The 16,373-nt window shown below is 52.7% G+C and overlaps 6 protein-coding genes across 6 annotated transcripts; 2 read left to right on the top strand and 4 right to left on the bottom strand.

Annotated features, from left to right (window-relative positions):
• Nucleotides 1-600: 600 nt before the first annotated feature.
• On the bottom strand, nucleotides 601-1,939 carry HD553DRAFT_268806 (uncharacterized protein; the record flags this gene model as incomplete). The annotated part of the gene is made up of 8 exons (XM_046177592.1): nucleotides 601-779; nucleotides 838-910; nucleotides 965-1,071; nucleotides 1,136-1,235; nucleotides 1,299-1,370; nucleotides 1,439-1,615; nucleotides 1,678-1,779; nucleotides 1,847-1,939. 8 exons carry the CDS (start codon nucleotides 1,937-1,939, stop codon nucleotides 601-603), a joined length of 903 nt encoding a protein of 300 aa, XP_046038852.1.
• A 309-nt stretch (nucleotides 1,940-2,248) lies between these two features.
• On the bottom strand, nucleotides 2,249-6,562 carry HD553DRAFT_306454 (uncharacterized protein). Its single transcript, XM_046179274.1, has 19 exons — nucleotides 6,434-6,562; nucleotides 6,125-6,348; nucleotides 5,935-5,996; nucleotides 5,787-5,861; nucleotides 5,544-5,711; nucleotides 5,235-5,481; nucleotides 5,098-5,165; nucleotides 4,921-5,029; nucleotides 4,834-4,851; nucleotides 4,542-4,766; nucleotides 4,085-4,477; nucleotides 3,917-4,018; nucleotides 3,292-3,860; nucleotides 3,174-3,235; nucleotides 3,089-3,105; nucleotides 2,884-3,017; nucleotides 2,733-2,822; nucleotides 2,511-2,672; nucleotides 2,249-2,442 (listed from the first exon to the last, which is right to left on the bottom strand). The coding sequence occupies exons 2-19, from the start codon at nucleotides 6,336-6,338 to the stop codon at nucleotides 2,404-2,406; spliced, it is 2,754 nt and encodes a 917-aa protein (XP_046038851.1). The 5' UTR covers nucleotides 6,339-6,348; nucleotides 6,434-6,562; the 3' UTR covers nucleotides 2,249-2,403.
• A 692-nt stretch (nucleotides 6,563-7,254) lies between these two features.
• HD553DRAFT_306450 (uncharacterized protein) lies at nucleotides 7,255-8,813 on the top strand. Its single transcript, XM_046179273.1, has 4 exons — nucleotides 7,255-7,691; nucleotides 7,781-8,255; nucleotides 8,321-8,382; nucleotides 8,454-8,813. Exons 1-4 carry the CDS (start codon nucleotides 7,524-7,526, stop codon nucleotides 8,688-8,690), a joined length of 942 nt encoding a protein of 313 aa, XP_046038850.1. The 5' UTR covers nucleotides 7,255-7,523; the 3' UTR covers nucleotides 8,691-8,813.
• Nucleotides 8,814-9,868: 1,055 nt separating this feature from the next.
• HD553DRAFT_339795 (ATPase, V0 complex, subunit E1/e2) lies at nucleotides 9,869-10,277 on the bottom strand (the record flags this gene model as incomplete). The annotated part of the gene is made up of 3 exons (XM_046182474.1): nucleotides 9,869-9,912; nucleotides 9,990-10,078; nucleotides 10,186-10,277. The coding sequence occupies 3 exons, from the start codon at nucleotides 10,275-10,277 to the stop codon at nucleotides 9,869-9,871; spliced, it is 225 nt and encodes a 74-aa protein (XP_046038849.1).
• Nucleotides 10,278-10,528: 251 nt separating this feature from the next.
• HD553DRAFT_281300 (uncharacterized protein) lies at nucleotides 10,529-13,810 on the top strand. The gene is made up of 2 exons (XM_046178129.1): nucleotides 10,529-10,927; nucleotides 10,996-13,810. Exons 1-2 carry the CDS (start codon nucleotides 10,566-10,568, stop codon nucleotides 13,547-13,549), a joined length of 2,916 nt encoding a protein of 971 aa, XP_046038848.1. The 5' UTR covers nucleotides 10,529-10,565; the 3' UTR covers nucleotides 13,550-13,810.
• Nucleotides 13,811-15,554: 1,744 nt separating this feature from the next.
• HD553DRAFT_176835 (uncharacterized protein) lies at nucleotides 15,555-16,078 on the bottom strand. The gene is made up of 2 exons (XM_046176931.1): nucleotides 15,795-16,078; nucleotides 15,555-15,730 (listed from the first exon to the last, which is right to left on the bottom strand). The coding sequence occupies exons 1-2, from the start codon at nucleotides 15,903-15,905 to the stop codon at nucleotides 15,596-15,598; spliced, it is 246 nt and encodes an 81-aa protein (XP_046038847.1). The 5' UTR covers nucleotides 15,906-16,078; the 3' UTR covers nucleotides 15,555-15,595.
• Nucleotides 16,079-16,373: the final 295 nt, after the last annotated feature.

The following is a 16,373-nucleotide window of genomic DNA, read 5'->3' as shown; positions in this document are numbered from 1 at the left end:
ACATCGAGTCAGCCATGTTCCCTGCGCAACAACTAGATCAAGCCGACTCACTCTCAAGCTTTTTGCGCTCCTCGGCAAGGAATGAATCCGGTACGTAATCGTCATCGTATCCCTCTTGCTGTTTCCACAAGATACGTTGCCACGGTTCCCGCCACTCGCGCCGCTCACAAGGCATGAGAGACGGCATGGACAATCCTAGGGCAGTGCCTCGCTCCGATGGCGCCGAGCTGGCCACGCCAGAATCGTTACCAGTCTCGTCTTCGGGATCAGCCTCGTCTTCAGTCGCTGTCATTTTGTCCTCCTTCGAGACAGCAGCTGTCGTTTCCTGGTTGTTCGATGATGGATCGACCGGGTCCGGGCTCGGAAGCACGAACGGCTCGACTTCCGCATGATTCGACTCGGTCGGAGGTTCAGTCGTCTTGACAACCTCCTCGTCCTCCTGCCTATCGGTGTGGTCTGCCGGTGTGGATATGCCCTCGCGAGGTGTATCAACAATGATCGAGTCTTCGAGGTTTTCCTCGTCCTCCTCTGTCACCCGAAGCTCCCGGAACGTCGAAGTGTTACGGGACAGCTTCGGTTTAGGGGACTTCATGCCGCTCATCAATCCGAGACTACAATACAAAGGGGATCAATAGCAGAACATATTCGTATGCGGTCATCGAATGCATACGGAGATAAAACGCTGAATAGTTGCCCTTCTTCCCGCTGCGGACCCCAAGACTCGAAAGGATCGGGAATCGAGCTCAGCAAGGACTCCAACGAGGGGTCCGTGGATTTGGCTAAGAAGAGGAACAGATTCAGCTCTTGTCTTTCCGTTGAACAGTATCCCAAACGCACATGCAATCTTGTCGTACACGTCCATCTCCGCTCGTGCTACAAAGACAGTCTTAGCCAAGACCCCGCTCCACAACTGCAGCAGATCTTTTAGCCAGTGACCATGCGGTGTGAGAGGTATAATACGTACTTCGTCTTCCGCTTCCAATATTTCTTGGTAATGTGATCCTTTCAGACCATCCAGATCATCGACTTGCTGCTGCAACGCTACCAATGCGGCTCTAAATTGCTGAAGATCTAGCATGTATGGAATTAGCTGGCCTGACGTACTACCACACCTGGAAGAAGTGGGAGTACGAACCTCGTCTCTTCTTCCGCCCGTGTCTGATATTATCGTGTTCCGTCTTCCTTATCAAAGCTGATTTGACCTGCAAAGCCTTTTCATACTGAACTTGACGTTCCTGGTGAATGACATGGCTTTCAGAACTGGTATAAAACAGTGTCATCCTGAGCAATCTATTTACCGTGACTGCAGCTCGATAGTCGTCTAGCTTTTCCAAAAGAGGTATCTCGAACTCTCGATAGAACGTGTCGCCCTGGCCGAAGGTTGGAATTCGGGGTGAGATTCTTGATGTACCGGTTCTGCAGACGCTTCAGTGCTCACCATTAGCTGCTGATGGGCTCCCATCATATGTTTCAAGCCGCTCAAGGCCATGAGACCATCTGAAGCGGTGTCACAACCTTTCACTCGGGAACAGTCCTCTAGAGCCGAGGCAAGAGCAGATGTCGCTCTGGAGACGGTCAGCAACGCTTGGCGAAATGATTTCGCTTGCTGCGTTAACTGGATATAGATCTTGGTCTCAGCTTTTCTTTCGTGGCATCTCTCATTGCAGCAAAGCATACCTCTTCAAGAGCGGCTATGGACTTTCTTAAATCTGCCCTTGATATCAAGAGATGTGGCGGATTTGTAAAGTCCGCCCGTGATGCCGTTGTGGTTTCTGATCGCTGCAGATCGGGCAGAAATCGTCAGATCACGGGCAACGGATGGTCACGGTACCTCCCGTTTTCTCACAGTCGGACTGGACGGTCTCAGTCTGGTCCATTGTGATCCTCCTATGGATGACATGCTGGACTGAGCCGAGTGTAATTTCGGTCGAGCGTCCATCTTGCGACCCGATGTCCTGCAAGGTCACAGGGGCTTTGTTTTGATTTGGATAGATCGAGAACAAGGGGTCGCTCGATCGACCTTGCGTGTCGGCCCTGGGTGGTGGCCGTGAGGTAGGATTCAGTCCACAAAATTGTGAGGGCCGAGTATATTGATGCCAGAGATTGGGCTCGACATATGCAGAAGACCTTACCAATCCCTAGCGGATATGGTGTCCTTGATCTAACTTGCATTGTCGCTCGACCTCTACGGGATCACCGAGCATTACCGCGTGGCTCAAGTGCTTCCGTCAACCTCACGTGATCTCGATTAGATGAAACCAGACATGGAATCCATCATCAGATCATCAGATCATCATACAATCATGCGTTCAGATAGGCGACTTTCAAAGCATCTCCAATGTACAGACCCAGTTCTAGCGACATATTGGTGGCCCAAAGGTCGTAGACGGCCGCGTTTGAGGCTCAGTGTTCGGGAACGCGAGCGGGTTCGATGTTCCAAAGCTATGGGCGATATATCAGCTTCTAGTATCATTGACACCTGGCACCTGGATGTGTTCGGAAACCCTCACCTCTTCCGCATATTCCGCGACGGCTCGGTCACTACTGAACTTGCCCATCCTCGCGGTCGTTAACATGGCGCGCCTCACCCATTCTTCGTGATTGTTCGTAAAGAGATCGTCAGCCAAAGCTTCGGCCCTGAGATACGACTCGAAATCATTCGCGACCAAGTACTATTGTCGTATACGTAAGTACCATAATTGAAAGAAAGAGATGATGCGATAGCGACTCACGTGATCAACGTGCTCGACGGTGTAGAGCAAACTAGTGTAGTTGTCGCCGTTCCCGTTTCCAAACATGCCACCCTTGATGGCGTCGAAGACCTGTATTCATGTACATGACAGTCAGCAAATGGTAAGGAACCGCGATTGGGAAGACTCTGACCTTAGCTAACTCGGCGCAGCGCTCCTGTAAAGGCATAGCTTGGTATTCGTTGAGGTAGCGGACGTGGTCAACATCAGGCGTCAAGTGTCCAAACAGGAAACACTGCTCTTCGTCAACCTCTTCTGCGATCTCGACTGGTACGATCAAAAGGTTGGGTTTAATAGATAGCTCCGTTCCGGATAAGACTATGTATATTGAGGCTTACCATTGGCACCGTCGACGCTACGAAGAAAGACCGACTGAATATCAGCATATAGTTCGAATACGGTCCCGGCCTTCCGATCACTAACGTTCCCAACATCAAGGCGCCATTGATGCTGAGCTTCATGTTTCCTGTGCCCGAGGCCTCGGTCTGGCAAAACAGATGTTCAGCAAGACGCGCAAAGTGAAACGCCGGCCGCGACTCACACCAGCGGTCGAGATCTGCACGCTCAAGTCAGCTGCGGGCATCAAGACTTCGGCTAGGGAGACCGAATAGTCGGCAAGCATGACGACCTTGAACAAGTCTCCGACCTCTCGGTCGTTGTTGACGACGCGTCCGACGTTGTTGATCAACTGGATCATGAGCTTGGCCATGGCGTAGCCTGGGGCGGCCTTTCCGGCAAAGAAAGCGACGTGGGGGGTAACCTTCTTCCTCTCAGAAGGAGTCATAGCTTTGATCTTCAAGTAACGGTGGATGCACCCAAAGACGTTTAGGGTCTGTCGTTTGTACTCGTGGAAACGCTTGGCTTGGACCGTGAACAAGGCGGTCGGGTCAAGGGCAATGCCCAACTCCTTCTCGACCAACTCAGCCAGCCTCAACTTGTTGCTCTCCTTGATGGCCTGGAACGATTTTCGGACCTGAGGGTTCTCAACGAAAGGCTCAAATTTGCCGATCAAGCTCAAGTCCTTGAGCCACTCGTCGGTTCCGATGCAGGAAGTGATCAGACTGGATAGCTCTGGGTTGGCTTGGTGCAGGAAACGCCTGGGTGTAATACCTACAATGTCGATGGACGTCAGCTTGAACGCTCGGAAACTAATCAGGACTGCATACCATTGGTGACGTTGGTGAACTTGCTGGGTCCATAAAACTCAACAAAGTCCTTGAACAGAACACTGCGGACCAGACCGGAATGCAAGGCGGCAACACCGTTGACTGCCAAGAAAATTCAAAGGTCAGACTTGATAGGCAGTGCCACGTGCGGCCATCTAAGCGACTCACCCTTCGTGGTTCCGACGACAGCGAGGTACCCCATACGGACCCTTCGAGGCTGACTCTCCTCGATCAGGGACATTCGCCCCAGACGATCTTGGTCGCCGGGGAACTTCTTCGCCACGGCTTGAAGGAAAGACCAGTTGATATCGTAGATGATCTGCATGTGCCTAGGCAGGAGGTGCTCCATCAGGGGTACCGGCCAGGTCTCCAAAGCTTCGGGGAGAACAGTGTGATTCGTATAGAAGAAACAAGCCTTGACGATCTCCCAGGCCTCGTCGAAAGGCAGATGTTCCTCATCCACCAGAACTCGCTGGAGCTCTGGGATGGCGATGATCGGATGAGTGTCGTTGCACTGGATGCTGATCATGGTAGGAAGCTGAGACCAAGGCAGATCGAGCTCTGTCGATTACGGCGAAAAGCGATATGAGCAGTCATCCGCCGTGGGAGTCACAGCGAAACGTACTCTTGTATCGTCGCAAAATATCTTGCAACGAGGCGCAACACCATAAATACTGCTGCTTCAGACGCAGTTCCTTTCCGGCCGTGGTGTTATCGTTGGGGTAAAGGACTCGAGTAATGGTCTCGGCGCTCTGGGAAGCAGCTACGGCGCGCTCGTAATCTCCAGCGTTGAAAGATTGCAAGTCGAAACCAGTAATCGGTTTTGCGCTCCAAAGACGGATGTTGTTGACTGCATGACAACAGCAAGGTTTAGCGCGTCAATCTCGAGATAAGCATCGGTCGACAAGACATCGTACCATTCTTGGTCTTCCATCCTGTAAAGTCAACAGGAAACCAATTCAGTCGTTTTCTTGAAACGCGCAGGATGATGAATCTGGACTTACCGGGAATAGGCACATCATAAGCCATAGCTTGAACCTCTTGTCCGCCCCACCAGTAACATCTATCGCCTTGCTTCTCGACTTGTCCGAAGAAACGGACGGGGTAGCGAATCTGAAATTATGTTGAATCGGGATCAGCGGCAAAGTTTGCAGTAGTATCAACATGAAGGAAACCCTTACGTCGTTCCGGGGGATTTCGAACGGGTTGGGTTCGGCTAGCCATGGGTCGGGTGCCTCAACTTGTCGACCTGTTCACCGTATGACCTCAATCAGCTCTCCTGCCTCTAACAACCCCACCGCAAGATCTCCCAACTCACCGTTCTCATCGATCAACTGCTTGAAAATGCCATAATCGTACCTCAACCCATAACCCCAAACGGGCAGGTCAAGGGTCGTTGCGGAATCGAGGTAACAAGCCGCCAACCTGCCCAATCCTCCGTTACCGAGTCCAGCGTCCCTCTCTTCGTCCAAGAGGTCCTCAAAGTTGAAACCGAGCTTACCCATGGTCTCGGCGACCATGTCTTTCATGTCCAGGTTGAGGACCGCATTGTCCAGGGTCCTTCCCTGTGAAGAATGTCAAGCACATGAACATCAAGAACCGTCAGAAACAGTCTGATCCGGCTTACCATCAAGTATTCGAGCGAAAAGTAATAAGCTCGTTTGGGCGCGACCTTGGTGTGATAACTGGTGGTAGTGTTCCATCGTCGGATGAGCTCGTCCCTGATCGCCAAGGCGCAGGCTTGGTAGGCCACGCTGTCGTTCGCGTTGAACGGTTGACGGGCCAAAGTGGTGCTCTGTGAAGGGCGAGAGAGCGAAATAATCAGGCGATAAATCATAAAAGATAGGATCCAAGGCTCGGGCGTGCTTACGACGTGGTGGACGACATGAGCCGCAATCGACTTGACGTCCTTTTCCTCGTCTGCCTTCAACGCGTCTTTCCAGGTCTGTCGACCGCACCAGACAAGGATCAATCAGTTGCTGCGGCACAGTTTAGCTCCGGAGATCTATTCAACTCACCTTCTCATCTCCGATGGGCCACTTGGTTTCGGGTTCGGCACCTTGAGAGGGATCGTAGTTACCTAACACCGGGAATCGTCACGGAAGAGACGCGTCGAGGTCACGATCAGCTCAGAATTCGGACATCTCCGAGCCAAAGGCACCCACAAGCGTTCACGGCGACACTCGTATTCTCGGGCAGGATACTCACCGGTCAAGCTCCTCTTGTGCATCCTGGGTCTAGCACCGAATCCATCGCTATCCCCAGCTTCCTTGGGCAAAGGAACCCCGATCTGAGCGGTATTGATCTTGGTATTCGCGATACTGCTCTTTCGGGACAAGACCGGGGTCTGATGGCCATGGGACGAGTGGAAGGACCGTTCGGACCTAATCGAGTCGCCCGTGTGTTGGGGTCTGAGGGCCATGACGAGTCGTCTATTGAAGTGATGCAAGCAAGTAGGTGAGAATGAAGGGGCTTCTCCCGCAGTCACACCTCGTGGCCAGACGAGGAGCTGCTTACCTCTCTTAAGCTCTGATGAATGAACGGTAACGACAAAGTAGTATTGCGTTGACTTGATCTATATATCAAGATCGGAGTCGAGCAATATCACTGATCGAGCACTGAGAACGACTAAAAGATCGAGACAGGGAGGTTGTGAGGATATATGGGTGACAGCGGGCAGCGAGCAGCAAGCAGTGAATGGGCCATGGGTGGGTGTTGTGGGTGATCCTCTGACGCAGCAGCTTCGGGCTTCGGGAGCAACCGCTAGCTTGCCCGAACTCGCCGCCGCATCGTCGGCCGGAGTCCCGGCGGGCGGATGGAAACCGTAAATTCGTCACCATCGTCACCGAGGAGACGCCAAGGGGAAGGAGGGGGGATGGGTCACGTGAGTGGGTCGACTGATCCGCATTGCAAGTCTCTGTCAGGACTGTTCGATCCTAGGCTGGACATGGTCTTTTGTACAAAAGTATCATCGGGTCCACGATTCCACGACTTTACCTCTGTGACTCAGTGGCTTTCGGAGCTCCAAGGCCTTCCCAAGAACGGCCTGTCTCTTTTGCATCTTTCCGGCCTCGCCTCGCCTGTCCTGTGTCCGGATCGTCACAACGGATCCGACTGGCGATCCCTCCACCCGGCCTGACTTGTCATGTCCCGTCGATAAATAAAGTTCTATCACCTGTGGTAGAATGAGTGTACGACTGTGCCCCTCGGTGCTCTGCGTGTTGCTCTTTACCGGCCTTACTGATTCCCGGATCATCCAAAACGACGAGTGACGAGTGGGTAGAAATCGAACAAGGCAGAAAGGACTGATCGGCGCTCTGACACGGAAGCAAAACTATCCCGCGCCATCCAAGAGAGAGAGCCGTAGCCGAGGATGAAGGCAGCCTTCCCCTCATCCTCATCACTTCGATAGACCACTCGACCACTCGACTTCTCGCCCTCCTTAACAAAATACATAACATATAGCATAAGATATATTGATGTACTGACTGGACCAGGCGATCGTTCCTCAAATACAAGTAGCCTGCAGGAAAAGTCAAGGTCACGCCTCTGACCCAACAACGACTCTTTGCCGAACAAACTCCCTTTCGACGACATCTCCACTACAATGGAAGCAACGAAACCCGTCGTCCAGGTCATCCTTCCTCGATCAGATGCAACAGAAGACGGACAAGAACTCTCCAGACCGCCTAGCGTCTTTCCGGTTGCCGAGGTCGATAGGTTGAGAGCTCAGGAAGGTGAGAGTGGAAGTGGTCAGGGCACAATACAGAACGAGGTACGTATATGTCAGGTGGATCCTTTCCTTCAACTGGTGATCTTTTCGACTTCTTAGCTGATCCGGGCTTGTCATTGGGATTGTTCCAGCCTTCAGTGTCGTCGACCTTGATCCAGACCGAACGAGACGGATCACGAGACCATGCCCCTGCTCCACCCCAATACGACGATCCGATCCCCTATCATCCTAAACCTTCCCTCGACCTGCCTCCTTATGAACCCCTGCCCGATACATTCCAACCCCGAACGGAGAAGCCCACGCCGAAATCGAACCTCTCCCTGGCTGCTTCGGCTTCGGCGACGGCCTCTGCTTCGGACGAAAAGCGTCGGCTGGACCTCGAAGCGGTGACGACGGCGGTCGATCAGGCTTATGCTGCCACCCCGCAATTTGACGATCAGAGGTCGGAACTGAGACCTTCAGGTTCCAGGTCGGCTTCAACGGGTGTAGGTTTCGGTGTGGGAAAGATCAGAGGAGAGGGGACGGCGATGGGGAGGAAGATGAGCTTGAAGGACGAAAAGGAGTTGAACAAGCTGTTCGATCAGATCGAAAGGGCTCATGGACACAGTGAGTCGGTACGGATCAGCTTGTACTCTGAAACATCTTGTCTGATGGACAAGATCGTCTTGCAGAACTGCCTGATCAATCTACCGAGCTGGATACTGAGCGGGCGGCCGAACGCAATACAAAGAAGGCAAGCCTGCGCCCCGTCTACCGAATCGAACCTTGTGTGAACTGACCGTTCTACTTACATCTTCGATCCAGCGGGAGAGCTTCTACCAAGACCTCCTTACCTCCACTTCGGCCGGCCGTATGCGGGACCAAGAATACGACCTGTCCAACGCTTCACCCCGGGTCTCGCCTTTGGTCAAGTCGTTCACCGAGTCCGGGTCGGGGTTCGAGCCGGACGAACACGAACGCGAAGAAGGCGATAGGAAGAGGAAGAGTAGAGAGGTCGTCGACATTCATCAGGCGATCAGGGATGGACCGGGACAGTTGTAGGCTGGGCATTGCGCTCCCGACCGAGTAGGATGTGTTACGTAGGAACCGGTTTGGCAGGCGGCACGCACCATGTATATTATACTCCACCTCATTATGCCTTCCGAATAGCATTGATACCCGCACCATGAGCCGAAACACATCTCGTCAAGTCCACATCTGTTCACTTGAATGGGATCGATTGGGCTCCATGCAATCTCGCAAGTGAGAGACTCTGTCAATAAATGGCTCTACAGACTGCAGCAGCAGCAGTCAGAGGAGAAGTTCCAGGTGCACAAGATCCGGCTGGATAACCCTCCGGTCTGGCCGGAGGGCATGAACGCAATTCAGGCTCAGCTTGCCGTTCCAGAGTGGGGAATCTTGGTGTTTATTGGTGAGTTCATGTCAAACGAGGACGATGGTGCGCGTAGCGAAATCACTGCAAGGCCCTTCGCAACTATACTCCGAACAACAGCGATACTAGCTACAGCAGGCCAATCATGGATCTCAGCTCCCGGTGGGAACTGTCTAATGTATTCCCTTCCGCCAGCGGTTAGCAAGATTTTGGCATCTCGTAAGGCGATGAATCATGGATGAGCCCGATCCTAGTCCCCTTGAACGAGATCAGCAGCTACCGGGTCTGGCGATTCCATGTCAAGACGTCAAGACCGTATATGGGGAAGATCTCATGTTATGTCGCATGCTGTCCTGGCGTTTGGCAACACTTTGAGAGGGCTGGTCTTGAGCTTGATCGGATCGGCGATCGACCAATTGAGGTCAAGAAGCTCTGGCCTCGAGCCCGGGTCGCCTTGTCCATCAAGCCCTCTCGTATGTAGGAAGCCTCTGAAAGAAACAAGAGGTCGACTGGACTTGGCCGGGCTAACAGTCTAATGTATACCATCAACGTTACAAAACACTCAGGAGAACAGAACAAGTGAGACTATACAGTTTGACCGTGTCAAATTCATCATAACGCTTGACCCTCGTCTGCCACTTTAGCCCGCCTTGAAAGCTGCGTGATGTTGACCGGTCCTTGCCATATCACCCGTCATGAACACAGATACGTCGGATTTGCGGGAGAGACGTGTGGCCCCGAGAAAGATTGAAGACCGGATAGTGCGATGTTAGAAGGGTATGGTGAAGAGAGAAAGAGGCGAGAAATGGCGAGATTTGCCGAGATCTAGGAGTAGGGTTCCGTTGTTTCACATGGCTTCCCTGCCCGATCGGATATCTGACCGTCTTGGGGCTATAGAGATGTGATGATACCGAATTGTAAGACGCAATGATGAAAGAAGCAGATACGTGATGGAGATCGAGGCTTACCCATCAAAGGGTGCAATTGTGCCATGTACGTGATCGCCCACATCAGGTAGCAACAAGTCAAGGTGAGGAGGATGCTCGATCGGATCATACTGTTGGTGAAGAACCAGGTACGTCCATAATCAGCTTGATGTAAGACAAGCCGTCACACCTGCACCATCCGAGCTTGAGGTTATGAGGTCGTCATCGATCGACTTACGTCTGGTTCATCCCCTTTGGCGTGAGATTCCATCCGAGTAGACCAGCTCCGAGGGCGACGATAGCCATGATGAATACGAGGAATCCGGACATCTTGGAGTGTTTGTGATGAGGTACTTGGGATGCTGTAAAGATGTGAAGATGAGGCCAGACCGAGTAGCTGTATACTAAAGATGGTCATGATGATCAATTACCTCACATCAGACATCGAGGGTACTCACTGTCACCGAGATGGAGGTGTCACGTGATTACATGTCAGGCTCACTCACTCGAGGACCTCATCGATCGAATCTTTAGAGTTCAACTCGAGACCGGTTCCCTGATCAACCACTCTCTATCTGCAGCTTCTGCCTTCCTCTCATTGATCTCATCAGCCACAGCATGAAGGCCTCTGCTCATCGATCGTTACGGCTGCTGACCGATGTGGCAAAGTCGGGCGTGTCGCCAAGGAGGCATGCCGTTCGGACGTTCATCTCTACGTCTTCAGTTGCGAGGCAAGAAAAGTCGGCGAGGCGAACGACCGGGGCAAACATTGTTCCTTCGACGGACAGGTCAAATCGGACTCCTATAGCATGGACTATGGCGGCAACATCGTACTCGGAAGAGGCTAGAGCTTTTGTCTCTGGACCAGATGCCGAGCATATCGACTCGTTCGAAGTCGTTCCCGACGAGAAGGAAGAGCCGACTATGAGTATTCTCGACCGGTCGAAAGTTCGACGAGGGGTCATCGTTGAATGCAGACGGTAGGGCCACTAGTACTTTGTATTGCAGACTCGACCAAGTCTCTGACCTGTGCGCTTCTCACCAACAGATCACAGACGTCGTTCATCGGTATCGTCTTGGCCACTGCCATCGCTGCAAACCGTATTCGATTCATGATCATGGACTCTTCTGGCCAAGTCGTGCCCTGTTCCGAAGAAGACGTCCAATTCGTCTTTCGCCCCAACTCATCCAAACCGGTCTCCAAGAAGGGCAAAGAGAGGGAGACCGTGGGTCCGGACGAGATCGACATGCAGGTTCCTCTGGATGTCGTCGAAAGGGCCTTTTCCCTCGACGCTATGTTCCCGATAGAAACGACGGATGCCTCTGAGAAAGAAGAGATCCGGCTCGTGATGGCAAAGCGGAGTGAAGCCCGTCGTATCCTCAGCCGAAAATTGCGGAAAATACAGATTGCCGCTGAACGTCAAACTGGGCGATTATTACGGGATCGTTCCGGTTGTTTTCAGCCGGAATCGCTTTGGGAGGAAGCGCATGCTGAGAACGCTCACCTGGCTGACCGAAATATCTGGCCGGCTTTGACATGCGAAGATGTCCTGACTAAACGGTTCGGAGGGAGCCAGGACGAGATGGCGAGGTTCGCTTTACATACGATCTTGATGTCCCGGCCGGACTTGTTTCAAGCGGACGAGAGCGATATGAAGATCTCGGGCAAATTTGCTGCCAGACCAGGATGGATGGTGGACGATCTCGAGGCGGGAAAGAAGGCGTTTCAGGCTTGGGAGACAGCGCCAGACAGTGATGCTGCAGCTGAAGTGCGGGAATTCATCGAGAAATGCAGAGAGATTGTCCTGGTCCGGAGAGAATCAGATAATCAGGATCCTCAGCCTGACCCCACCCTTTCGCAGAGCAGCAAGCGGCTATTGAGATTATTCAAGCAACGGATACTGGAACAGCGAACCATTCAAAGGTCGCCCTACTGGTCGTTTGTACCTGCCATATTGGGTGCCACAAATCTCTACAAGGTTGATTTGCTGGACATGGGGACCCTGATGCGGTTCCTGTGGGAAATGGGCGAGATTGGAAACTCGGGGAATATTACAGCCTTCAAATTGAGGGACCTGGAGGACAAAGAAGGGGACTTGCGGCTGAGACCGTCCGGATCCTACACCGCACCGGTTCATACGTCGTCAACGGATAGTCTGGAGGCACAGCTTAACTTGCCGGATACCCATGAGTCGCTACGACATGATTTTGGGTCTTTGCCCGTCTACGTTATCGATTCCGCCGATGCCAAAGAACTGGATGACGGGATCTCGTTAGAACGTATTCCGGGATCGTCGGACAGATGGATTCATGTTCATATAGCGGATCCTACACGTTGGCTCGCCCCAGAAGACGATATCACTTCGCGAGCAATGCGTCACGGGTCGACTTTCTATGCCGCAGGGGACGGGGCGAGGCCGATGATGCCCAATGAGCTCGTCATGTCCGCCATGAGTTTGGGAGCTAAGCGGGACCAGCGTGCACCTCAAGTCGTTCTCACCTTCTCCGCCAAAGTCACCGGAAATGGGGAACTGTTGGACTACCAGATCAGAGCGGGGATGGTCCAGAATGTTAAGACGATCACATACAGCTCCGTTGACGACGTCTTGCAAGGAGGTAGTCAAGCGCATGGCCTTGACGACGCATGCTCGCAGGATCTACGTGACCTGCATTCGCTGGCACAGACCGTTCGACGACGACGGCTCGCTCATTCGGGCCTGGAATGGTTTGTTAGCGAAGCCGAGGTTGCGGTCGCACGCTCTGGCGAGACTACCAACGTCGAATGGCAAATGCCTGACCATCCACATGCTCCTTCACGGATCTTGGTCTCGGAATGCATGATTCTTGCGGGTCAGGTGGCGGGGAAATTTGCTAGCGAGCGAGACCTTGCGTTGCCGTACAGAGGAAGCAATGTGCCGTATATCCCTCAAAGGGGATTGCCCGAGGGCTGGACTTCGGAGATGGCCATTCAAGACTTGTTGAAGAAGAGGGACCCTGTTACCCTTGCGACATCCCAGCTAGACGTAGCCAGGCTTGGCATGTTTGTACGAGGCGCACCACCCAGTCCCAGGCCGATTGATCATTGGATTCTTGGCATCTCCGCGCAACATGGCGGTTACTCGCGTGTCACTTCGCCCTTGCGTCGCTTTTCCGACATGATTGGTCACTGGCAGATTAAGCAGGCTTTGGTTCCGTCAGCTGGCAAGCCCCTCTTTGACGAGGCGCACATGGAAAGGCTGTGTGTATATACCAACAAGGCGGATAGGCGGATCAGGCGGTTAGACCTGGCGTCTCGAGCTTTCTGGAAGGCGCTGGCGGTGAAGCGCGCTCTGGATCAGGGTGGTAGTATGGCCAACGGAGTCAACCTGCACGACGTCACCGGTATCGTCACTGCCGTGACGGATTACTCTGCCATCAGAAAACGGCGGTCCACTTCGTTGTATGTCCCTGATCTCGCCCTGCGTGTCCACCTTTCTCAGGGCGATATCGTGCTCGACGGCGGACTGAGACGCTGGGAGATCGGTCAGCCGGTCAGGGCTAGGATACACGAGGCGATTCTTTGGCCAACGCCCTTTATCAATGCCGAGCCTCTTGAGGACTGATGAACCAGTTGTCCAGCTGATTGGGCCCGTAACCGATCGGGCTCTCATAGCAGATATCAGCTGGCGTATGTCTAGATGGGTGATGTAGCACTTTAGCCCTCCTCTTTCATGGTCATATACTTCTTGCGGACAGTTCTTCAGGCGATCGCAATGGTTGAAGCATGGACTCGTAGTGGAAAGACCGTGGGCGGTCGCGCGCGTGGTTTGAAACGCAATTACTCCTTGGAACATATTAACATTATATTATCGCGCTTATCGCAAGTACAGCAGCACGAGTGTTCCGCGTGCGGTCCGAAGAAAGCGGCTTGGTATACCAACAATCACTCTGACCTGTCCCTTCCCAACAAGGGCGTATCAGACGCCCTGGCTGATCGCTCATCCTGTCTCTATGATCGTTATAGACTGTCTGACCAGGCATCTGTCGCGTCTCAAGAGTCCCTCAAAGGAAGAACGCGTTGGCGCATGGGTTCTGAGTCATTCTTTGCGGCTGACCATGTCTACATGGCTTGATACCGATGCCCCGTCTCCGCCGAACCGCATTTTCGATCGGCGAGGTGTGATATCACCCAGTCCTTTTTCTGCCTTTGGCACTACTGTACTGATCGCAAAGATCGTGGTGAGATGACGTGATCTGCGACTATGACGGTCACGTTCGACCGGTCGGTCGAGCGCTATGAATTGACCGTGAGAGGTAAATAGAATGAAGACGTACACAACTCGATGGTGTCGCTATGGCGCAACTGTCTCGATCTGCCCCGATGCCAAGTAGATAGACACTGATGTGCCCCTGCCACCTGCTCGATCTTTACTTCTTGTGTCACAAATCACCTGTATGTAAGGCCGTCAGAGCCGTAAGCGATGTAGTACAGGTGATCAAAATAGGCTCTACCTCTTACCAGTCGGCAAGCATGCTGACGAGGATCTCCTCGTAGCGCAATCTTGCATCGGGCAATCTTAAGGGCAACCGACTTAGCATCTTCAGGTCAGAAAGAGCATACTGCAACTTCCTCGGAACCAGATCCTGCTTGCTGGATAGTTCCAACGGCCTGGCACGCATATCTTGACAGAACTGACTGATCGGTATCCTAGAGAAGGCACGAATCGTGGTTCCGTAGGCATCGAGCCGAATGTCACGTATTGAGCAAGATCACCTCTGTCCCACCTGAGAAGCTCGATACCTTCACGTTCATCATAACAGCCACTGACCCGTGAAAGGAGGTCATGATACGGGCGAGATTCTGCTTCTTGTTGGTGAGCTGACATATACTCATATAAAAGGCCCATACAAGATACTGCGTCGTGTATAATCATTCAGATATGTTTCCGTTTTGAACCTCCCGGTGCCATAAAGATCATCCGTCTGGAAGGATTCCTCGAGGTGCCGATCAATGCTAGACTTGTCTCAACCTATGGGTACAGCTCACGGGAGCCTTCCCGCGTCCACGTCCTCACCCTCTGACACCGCCAGTCAAACCGGGGAATCCTTTGCCACCGAAACAAACGATATCGATCTCAGCAACGACCTCGACACGGCTGAAGACACTGTCGTAAACGAAGCAAACATGCTTGATCCCAAGCAGAGGAGCAGAAAGAGTATCCTGGAAGGACTCTCATACCCTGCCGGGTCTCGAGCCGCCAAGGCAATCCCGAGAAAATTAGCGAGGATCGAGTTATACGAGAATCGGAAGAAATTCTATGACGGGTGGCTCAAGACTTGTCAAGGTTATGCGGCGGAGAGAATGGCTGCAGCCTACGTGATTAATCACGGACAGGAATCTATCCAGGTCCTAGGAGTACGTCAAGACGGACAGGGCGGAACAGCTTTTGTAACCGAACAGCGCGAGTGGTTCTTCAGGAACGCTCAAGGCGACATTCTCTGCAAGGGCGGCAAGCTGTGGAAGAAACGTAGTACGCAAGTGAATCTGAAAGACGTTGCCCAGGACGAGAGGCTCGACCGCAAGTAAAATGCTGTGTAATACCCAGAGTTTTCAGCCACGACTCCGACGTTATTTCAGCATTTCTTCCTGTCAATAATCGTATGGGTAGCTAGTACCTTTTACATGAGTTCTGATATTCTGTTAGGCGATTTACCAGAGGTCGGACTTGAATCGACAGCAATGCTGCCACGTTCAGGCGAATAAACGCGACCCAGAATCGTACCGCCTGATCGGCCAGATCAAACTGTTGGTTCCTTATCATTTACTCCCTGAAGCTGATCACTACGTTCTTGGCCTGAGATACGTACCATATATTGCCTGAAAGCCGTTAATGCAAAACAAAAAGCTTTGTAGATCGGCACCTTCCGTCGACCAGTCCTTCTTTGCCCGTTCCTCTGGCTGCAGTGACCAGGCAGCATAGGTCAACTCCCATGCAGAACCTGTACACGTGAGTCATTTGCTTATGTCCTCTCATCAGATGATCGGGCTCCGCAGGCCCTCCCTCCTCCGTCTCATAGACGGTCTGCGGTACGACGATAGTAGCTTCTTCACGGCGATATCATAGCGACCCGCCGTTTGCCGTGATGCGTTGGCCGCTGTGGCGTGCCAGCGTTGTATGACGTGACATCTACCACTGAGGCTTGATTTGATCACAAAGGAAGATAGCACAGCCTCATGTCGTGCTGACTCTCGGTTGGTGTGAAGGTCAGGCTATAAGTATCACTCACACTTTCGGTTAATGATGAGCTCTTCTGCCCTTGGCTTATGCTGAGAGAAAGATCGCTTGCAACAACCTCATCTGCGCACTTCCACCGCCAACAGGAGACGATCAGCAGGAAAGGATCACCAATGAGTTCATCCATCACTAGCCGCTTCTTCACGCCCGA

The sequence above is a fragment of the Filobasidium floriforme genome (genome assembly GCF_021052385.1).
Source record: "Filobasidium floriforme strain CBS 6241 chromosome Unknown HD553scaffold_4, whole genome shotgun sequence".
NCBI classification, from domain to species: domain Eukaryota; kingdom Fungi; phylum Basidiomycota; class Tremellomycetes; order Filobasidiales; family Filobasidiaceae; genus Filobasidium; species Filobasidium floriforme.
This window is presented reverse-complemented; position numbering and strand designations above follow the sequence as displayed.